Source organism: Thunnus maccoyii, chromosome 15, assembly GCF_910596095.1.
Source record: "Thunnus maccoyii chromosome 15, fThuMac1.1, whole genome shotgun sequence".
NCBI classification, from domain to species: Eukaryota; Metazoa; Chordata; class Actinopteri; order Scombriformes; family Scombridae; genus Thunnus; species Thunnus maccoyii.
The window spans coordinates 17,008,827-17,018,073 of NC_056547.1; the positions used below are offsets into that span (position 1 = coordinate 17,008,827).

Below are 9,247 nucleotides of genomic sequence, written 5' to 3' on the forward strand. Positions count from 1 at the left end.
CTTATTTCAGAGCAAATTATAATTAACAAACCAGGAAAAGATAAGATGTCAAGTACAGAAACTAAGATCTTAAGTTCAGCCCTTCAACATTATTTTTCACTTCCTAGATTTAACAATTTTGAATATAAATAGTATTAGTGAGCTCATATATTACCTGTGGAGATTTTTGAAGAGGAAAGGTTTAAAACTTTTCTTTGTACTTGTGTGTTTTTGTGCGTTTTCTTCTCTGCCTTTTGTAAAGCATGTGTCTTTAAGGTTTATGAAAAATGCTACATTAAATAGAATATATCCTTGTTAAGTTTTGTATTATTCAGTTTGTTAAGTGATGAACTTTGGGAGGAAAACATGCTCTCACTATGCTCTCTCACTATTACAGCACACTGCTGATGTTCAGTTATTGGAAGAATCCTTTCTTGAACCATTTTTCTCTGTTCAGGTCTACGACAGGTTGTTGATCACCTCCTGGGGTCACGACCCCGGAGTTGTCCCTACGTCCAACGTGCTGACTATGCTCAATGATGCCCTCACACACTCTGCTGTTCTCATCCAGGTAAACAGCCACATGAGCTTCATTTTTTTTTTTTTTTTCTATGAGGGGCATCAGCTCATCTCAGAGTGAAGATTGCATCATCTAATGTTCTGTATTTTCAATAATCACAGAATAAACTATCAAGTCTCACTGCGGATATTAATTATACTTTACGTTTGTAACTCGCAGGGTCATGGTATGCATGGCCATGGAGAAACAGTTCACATCCCTTTCCCTTTTGATGAGGAGGATCTGAAGGGAGGTAAGTTGTTGTATGCTGATATGTTATGCTGTTACATTTGTTCATGATATGTCAACCCTGTAATAAAGAATAAATCAGTCAAACGAATGGATTCAGTCCAAGTCTTGAACTAAACTATAGTTATTTGCAAATCATTATGAAAATGCTCTTTTACTTACATGAAAACTGAACATGTCTGTGTAATTTGCACAGAATGAGAAGTGGCGGTAAATAAAAGGGAGAGATGTATTTAATTTAAAATAGAATAAACAGAGATTAAGCTTCAATCAGAATAGTATTTGATCAGGTACCATACTTAAAAAAACCCTAAAAGCATAAAAACCTCAGATTCTCCCTTCCTGACTTTGCAGTCAGAGAGTGTTTAGCAACGATTCACAGGTACAGGTCACGCTTTCCTTGTGTAAAGAGCAGGATTAACAGGTAATATTGTAATTTTACACCAGTAATATCAATATTAGTATATTCACAGTGCCGTGATGTGTGTAATAATTAACAGTACTTCCGCCAAGCTGCGCTCCTTTCTTTGGTGCCTTTTAAAATATTCAGTTTAGCTTCAAGGTTTTAACTCAACAAACATTATGAAAAGGATTTGAATCCTCTGAAGCCTTTTCCTTCTGAATCTGTGTGTCAGGCTTAAAGGGAAACTTCAATATTTTTCAACCTGAATCCTATTTTCCAATCTATCTGTGTCTAAGTGACTAATGGGGACAACAGTTTTTGAAATCGGTCCAGTATTGAGTGAGAGCGCTGCAGCCAGCAGACGGGAAAGGGGCAGTAATGTAATCCGACGGGGCAATTACGCACCGTCAGTGTACGCCCACTAAAAGTGCTTGTTACTGCCACTGACAGGCTCAGATTGTTATTATAAGTGTCTGACAACATAATGGAAATAACCGTACAGAGAAATAAAATGTTTTTCTTTACCTTTCGCTTGATCCGGTCTGTTTGTTATTGAGTCTAATCAAGTCTTGCTCAAGGAGAAGTCTAGTTCGAAAATCCCATCGGATTACATTGCAGCCTGTTTCCCGTCTGCTGGCTGCAGCGCTCTCACTCATTACTGGACCAATTTCAGTTGTGCCCATTAGTCACTTAGACACAAAAAGATGGGAAAATAGGGTCCGGGTTGAAAAAGACCGAAGTTTCTCTTTTAACAGTAAAACTAAAGTCCCATCCTCCTATCACGCTTGCTTTCAGAGTATTACATCATCTAGAGAAACAGACTTCACATGAACCTTGTGCAGTTATATCAATAGGATTATCTGTGGTTTCCTGTTCATCACTGTGAGTGCTTTGGACTGTCTGGCTTCATTCCCATTCTCTCTCTCTCTCTCCTACCTGTGCAGAGTTTTCCTACTCCAACATGTGTGTGCACAAGGCACTGAAGAAGCTGAAGGAACAGGTAGATCTGGAGCACCAGTGCGGCTACATCACCATGCTCAACTCCAACAACAGGCACCGTCGCCGGGCCAGCGACAGCACCGAGTGCAGAGGTAACGCGAAAAGCTTTTGACCATACGTATGTCTCAGTGTGCAACGCTGATGTACGCGTGCACATTTGAGAGACAAGACGTATAGTTGAATTAGTAGCCTGGCAATTGGCACTGATGTTGCAAATTAGATAAAGATTGCTCACAGTCTAGTTTAATTATGCTGTTTGTCTGCATAATTGTATCCCTTATTGTGATAGCCTTTGCTAATAGACGCGGATCGAACATTCTTAGCCTTTACCTCGAGATTTCCTCATAGGATCTTGCTGATGTGATCAGTCACACTTTTTGTTAAACATTTATTCACATAAAAGTGCAGTTTTATTTTATTGTAAGAAATAGCAAAATGGAAATTATTTAAAAAGTCGTGCTTTTAATGAAGCTTCTTTACTGAAAGTCGTTCAAGCTGTAATGTAACTGTGATCAGTTTCCCACAAACAACCTTTCAGTGGCTTAATGCTGATGGAGATTTGTCGTTCTTCTTCAAGGAGACACCCATCTAGGTGGAGGCCTGGACACCAATGGCAGCACCGAGTCCTTTGAGCTTGTGACGGAAGAGAACAACGGAGAGAGCAAAGGAAAGACAGACAGTAGGTCTCCCTTTTTGGTTGATTTGTCTCGTCTTTTTTTAGAATATCTTTACTTAGTCAGACGTTTGAGAGTTGGAAGAGTCGGCATAGAGGCGGGTTAAGTGTGCCAAAGGTCCCATGTCACATTCGCTCCCTTTAAAATCCTTTTCTTTCAGCTCTTTCATCCGAAGATGAGTGGGTCCCTCTTGAACTGTGCTTCGGCATGCCCCTCTTCAGCTCCGAGCTCAACCGCAAAGTGTGTCGAAAGATCGCCTCGCACAAACTGTGCAGCAACGAGAGGTAAAAAAAAAAAAAGGAAACCACCCAGAATTCACTTTGGTTCAAAACACTGAGAAGTGTAAAGATGTGTGTCGCAGCAGATCCAGACTTAAGCTTTTATGTCTTTTCAGCCTTCAAGAGCTACTTCACTCAAGCCGAAAGCTATCGCTGAAGGTGTTGAGCTTCGTTCAGTCATTCCAGGTAAAAACACTTGTCTGGATTTTCAGGTTGCCACTTGAGAATAGTTGCAGAAAAGAAAAGGAATAACAATGGTCAGGGAAACTATCAGTAGTCAGGAATTTAATTTAGAGATTTAATCAACTTTAATCAACTTTCAGTGATCGTGACTGCTCTTGGTAGCCACATCATTAAACCTTTTATTTTCAATGATCGTGGTTTAAATGATATTCTTGCACCAATTGGTTAGTTATTATTTTGTAGGCACCTTAATGAATTCAAACTTATATACTGTGATCATGTGATGACCCAAAGCCAGTTTAAGAATTGACTTCTCATTGTAGATAAATACAGCAACTGAAGTGTTTTAATTTATTTTATTGAAAGACAAAACATTAACATATCAAACAAAGTAGTGTGTACAAGTATGTAGTGTGTGTTCTGAAAAGTCACGAGAAAGGCAAAAAAGACTTGGGAGACAAACAAAAACAAAACAAAAATGCGAGACAGTTATCATAGCTAATCTGAGAGAGATCTGCATTGAGATAAAAAATTCAGTTTTTTTTTTTTTTCCTGCATATTTTTGTCAGTACCTGAGTACAGACAGACTGTTTGAATGTGTGTAAGGGTGAAGAGATGGAAACAGCAAGATAATGTGAAGCAGAAAGTAAGATGGAAGAGAAAAAATACAGTAAGGGGAAGGTTAAACACATAGTTTTAGTTTTAAACATCCTGTCACAGACCTGCTGATTTACTGTAGTTGAACTGAAACTAATCATCATGATCCTGTATATTTATATACACATTTCCAGCAACATGATTCAGTGTTTGGGGGGGCTGGACATTTTATAAAGACTCCACATGCCGGCTCTAAATCAGAAAGGAACAATTCTGCTTAACCTTTTCCTACTTTTTTTTGTCCTGGAGAAATGTACCCTTGTCCCACATATCATCTGTTCTGCCTGGTGTTCTGATCCGCGACCTTTGCTCTGTGTTGGCAGGACGGCAGCCAGCCCTCCGACCTGGACAGCGGCGTGTCGAACCCTCTCAGTCAGCCCCCGGCAGAGTCCGGCGTCCCCCTGCCCGCCCTCAATCTCCTCTTCAAGGACGGACAGCTGAAGGAGTGGAGCGGGCGGGCCCCTCCTCCTCTGGACATCTCAGCCCTGCAGAAGGACCAACCCACATAAATCACTTCCCGAAACTTCCAGATTTGATCACGAAGAAAAAGGCTCATCAAAATCTCATTGAAAAAGGACCACCGTTTCTCTCACAGTGTCACTGAGGAAATTCTTATTTGAGGTCCAACCGTGCATCTTCACATCTGATCACGAGGAAATGCCCTCATTCATAAGCCCCTGTCTGTCAATATCCAATCACAGGAAAATTATCGCCACAAAGCAGTTTATCTACAGTATGAGGGATCATCCTTCTGACAGTTTTGCCAACACTAGTACCGACTCCCCTCGCTGTTCCCCTCTTTGATTCCTGGTATTTGTATCAAGGCAGTGTTATCTGTTGGAGTGGTGCTATTATCACAGTATATAACGGTGATGCAGGTAAACAGCATATAACCAGGATAAACATATAACTGGAAACACTAGCGCTGTTCTCCACTGACTAGACCCCCTCTTACCCTTCAAATCAATGGATGTTTTTGTGATCCCTGAGAGTGGAGTGTGAAGTGGTTAATATTGTATAGATGTTATAAAAATGACCCGCAAAATAAACGATCAAGTGTTGAACAGACTTCTTCAGAAATCATTTGACATACGCATATTCTAGGACCAAGTCTTTGGACTTATCCGGTCACATCGGAGTTCAAATACAGACCCTGCTGCCTCCCTGTGTTGTCTCATGTTAAGTGATCTGATGCATGATACCGTTGCACAACATTTAGAAATACTTTTCCTCTTTACTTGTAATCGATATCGGGGGGGGGGGGCATTTATTATTTGCACTGTGCAGGATTTCCTGTGGTTGAAGTAATGTCATGTAATTTTTTCTTTCTTTAAAAACATTTTGGATCCCTTGTAGTACGCACATTATTTTCAAGCTCACGTTCACCACGAGGAAGTCTTTCCTCTTGGAAAATTAGAAATTGACAGGGCATCAGAGAAACTGCTGGTTTATTTTTGTTTTTTTTGCAAAACATTCTTTCTCAGTACAAGAGAGCACCAAAGACCATTTTTTTCCTGTATAATAACTTTTTCAAAAACTTCTGTTTTACTGTCTTTTATTTTATTTTGCTGCCTTATTACTATCAGCCAATCAGAAACCACCAGGTCTTTGAATCAAATCTTTGGATTTGATTTGCTTTTGTTTAATATTTTTGCTTTTCTAGTCTTTTTTTTTTTTTAGATTTTACAAATGATTTATGTGCATTTGATTGCGTGTATATAACCATTGAAATCAACAACATTGGGGCACAAACTATCACTTATCACCCCTCTCAAGAATTAAACAAGAATACAGAACCCTAATAGAGTAGATCGGGAACAGTCAGGTCTGTGTGTGTGACCCGGGCCTGTTGCCCGCCAGTATCTCTCTCTGGATCCACTCCAGTTCAGTGCACTCTTGGCCGGCCCACCACACTCTCCAAGGGATTCTGTTTACACCATGTTTTGAAAAATGGGGTTTGTAGTCTAGAGAGGAGAAGGCATCTTCGCTATAAAGGCTTTCACAGACCCATGGGATGGAAATGCTAATGCTTCGCCCAGCGTCTCAGAGAGATGCGATGGCCCAAAAAGTGTCTGAAGTCTGTCATGAATTTTTAGTGTGGCTCCAAGAATATAGAGTACGTTTTATTGCATTTAGAATGGCAACCCATTTAGTTGAGTTTCTTTTCTTTTTTTTTATTTTTATTTTTTGAAGGAATCTGCCTTCTGCAGTTTTTGACCCACTTGTGGTTGTTGTTTCTAATAATGTGATGCTGATTTAGGAAAAAAAAAAAAGTTAAAAACTAACATGAGGTCCCGTTGAAGCATGATGACTGTGTAGAAACTGTTGTGTGTATGTTGTGTATGCGTGTGTATTGTACACCTCACTCTTGGTGTGTTTCCATACATGCCTACCTTTCACAGTAGAGTCCCCTTAATCCCGCCTGTCTGTTATCTATACTGTAGTTGCAGTACTTGGTCATCCCAGATATCCTCCCATCCTCCCCCGGGGTATATGACCACCACGGTGTTTAAAAAAAATTGCTAGTTTTATATGTCAGCCTCTATTTTAGGAAATCTTTGTTGTAGTTCGTTTAATGGGACTGTGAATATCATTGACTGAGTTAATCATGATGCTCTTGTAATTAAATGGGTTAAAAAAAAGAAGAAAGTGACATTCCTTCAACACGCCTTTCCTCCATCCTCCCTCCATTCTGCTCCAGATACATGTTATTATTACAAATAAATATGTAAAAAGTATATGAAAATATAAATAAATATGTAATAAGAACAAACTCTTTTTCCTCCCTGAAAATGTCTTCCGGTGTCTTTTTTTTTTTGTTACTCATCTACACTTTGAGGTTCTGTGTCACTAATTCCAGCCCCCACTGGCTCTGAATTGTCGCCAATCACATTACACGACATTAGGCTGCTCTCGGTAGATGTTTTCCAAGCCAGGTGGAGCAGATGGCGTGCAAAACACAGCGGACCGGATGCTTTGTCCATCTGCTTCAACGATACACTTGTTCACCTATCCTTGTAGATTTAAACGGACACTGAGTGTAAAAGTGCAACGTCTGACTCGTGAATATGAAGCCTTTAAAAAGCTATGAAAAACCCACATATTTGGGAGGAACATTAAGGTGTCTGCGGCAGGCTGTGCCCCCACCGGACAGGTGGAGCCCTGCCTAATTGCCTATGTCTCCCAGGCCTCCCTGCTCCAGTAATTTCCCAGCACCACAAATTACAGTGTGTCACGGGGGGGCACCAGGGGCGTAAACTGGGTCATGCCACCCGAGGATAAGAAGCTCCAAGAAGAGGCCAAATGGGCTGTATGTCACCACTCTAACAGTTCATTTCTCTCCTAACACCCTCAGCTTGCGCTGATAGGAAACCTCATGCTTGGGAATAGGTGTAATACATCTGCTGAATTCATTCTGCAGATTTGTTATTTTTGACTCCTGTCATATGCCGGCGACTGGCGCTGCTGCAACGCTTCAGGCTGAAATAGGAGAAAAGCAGGGAATGGGAGACTGACAGTATGTGCATAAACTGATGAAAGGTTAGTGAAGGTGATGGTGAAATTATACTGCCCTCTTGCACACTGCATTCTGCTGCTTTCTCATTAGCTACCTCATTTCAAGTGAAACTGGAAATACAATGTTTCAGATGATCTTTTGAATCATGTATCATTATTTGTACCGTTCATGATGCTACAGCTTATCTCTGTTGGCGTTGGCTGTTGTTGATGCCCACATTTGTATCAAGCCTCCTACTCCAAGAGACCTCACAGTCTATCTGAGAAATCGTTTGGCTTTGACAAGAGTGGTAAGTAACTAAGTACATTTACCTAAATACTGAACTTAAATACAATTTTAAGATACTTGTAGTTCACTTGAGTATATCCATTTTATGCTGCTTTATACTTCTACTCCACTATGTTTCAGGAGTAAATATTGCACTTTTTACTCTACTACATTTATTTGACAGCTAAAGTTACTTTTAAGATTAAGATTTTACATTAAAAACACATGATCAGCTTATGAAATACAGCACATTTTTAAAGATTAAACCAGTGGTTCTCAACAATTTTGGCTCATGACCGCTAACAACAAAAGCAGAGTCTAGTCTTGGGTTGTTGTTCCACCAGAGAGAGATCTCAGATGGTTTAAAAAAAACGCTCAAGGCCCAAAGAGGTAAAACTATTCAATATTTTACAACAAATGGCTAAGATTAGAGAAAAGTCCAAAGAATGAATACAGACATTTTTTTCTTCTTTTCTAGGAAGTTGAATGAAGGACTTTTACTCATAACAGAGTATTTTTACATTGCTGTATTCGTACTTTTACATAGGCTAAGTAAAGGACCTAAATACTTCTTCCACCTTTGGACACTGGTGACCCTCTTTGACCTGGAAACCTGCATGAAGAAATTTGATTAGGACCATGTGACCCAGGTTGAATCTTACTAACCACGGAAAACATTCAATCTGGATTACGCTGGGCTAAAAATCACACAGTGTGATCCTGTACAGCTCTAAGAAAGCTCAGTCTCTTAATTAACCCGATAGTCTTAAGGAGTGCTGCCCGCAGGCCTCCTCATTAATCTGCTTATTCCACTGTGGTCACTGAGGCCTTTCTGCCTGTTTGAACCAGATGAACGGATAAGAAAGAAAGTGTTATTTCTGTTGAGACACGTCCTCTATCATATATCCTGTGCCAGATGACTTTGCAGTTGTAATCTGTCCCTCCAGTGGGTCCCCAGCTCTGCACATGGGGTCAAACTCAGGTCTATCCGCCCTGGTCACTTCCCTGTCTCTGTCTGTCTCTCTTCTTCACTGAGTTGAACATACTGTCTCCCTTTACAGCCTGTCAAACATGCTCAAACCCCTCAGCACCTCTCCTAGTCTCTCACTCACCCAAACCCCTTCCAGGACAGGTGTTTTCACACAGAGGCTGCTGCAGTTTGTGCCATTTTTGGGGCATACTGAGCACATTCACCTTGCCTGTGGGATTCAGTGGTGAGAAAATAGCCTATAACTGAGAACGAGTCTAGGCAGGCCACAAGCCACTACAAACGTAATGGAGGCATTATGGTCCCACCAGGAGATGGAGAGGGAGCAAATGACTGTGCAGCTCCAGTTCATTCAAGGACAGACAGGTGGTCAAAACAATAACATCTCTCTCCGTCCTCCTCAATGAGTAGATTTGTAATAAGAACATATTCAGCTATAAACCCACAGAGCAGGAAGTTTGTCCACTCTGCATTTTTTTCCATCCAGTGAGTTT

The 9,247-nt window shown here is 40.6% G+C and overlaps 1 protein-coding gene across 2 annotated transcripts in view; it reads left to right on the forward strand.

Moving 5' to 3' along the window:
* The window catches only part of fam91a1 (family with sequence similarity 91 member A1), a 22,568-nt gene extending 17,519 nt beyond the window's left edge, over positions 1–5,049 (forward strand). For both annotated transcript variants that reach the window (XM_042435561.1, XM_042435562.1), the window contains exons 18-24: positions 437–550; positions 719–791; positions 2,135–2,281; positions 2,767–2,868; positions 3,024–3,147; positions 3,258–3,327; positions 4,305–5,049. In XM_042435561.1, coding sequence (XP_042291495.1) covers positions 437–550; positions 719–791; positions 2,135–2,281; positions 2,767–2,868; positions 3,024–3,147; positions 3,258–3,327; positions 4,305–4,490 — 816 coding nt within the window. In that variant the 3' untranslated portion in view covers positions 4,491–5,049. The remainder of the gene's footprint in view (positions 1–436; positions 551–718; positions 792–2,134; positions 2,282–2,766; positions 2,869–3,023; positions 3,148–3,257; positions 3,328–4,304) is intronic.
* Positions 5,050–9,247: the final 4,198 nt, after the last annotated feature.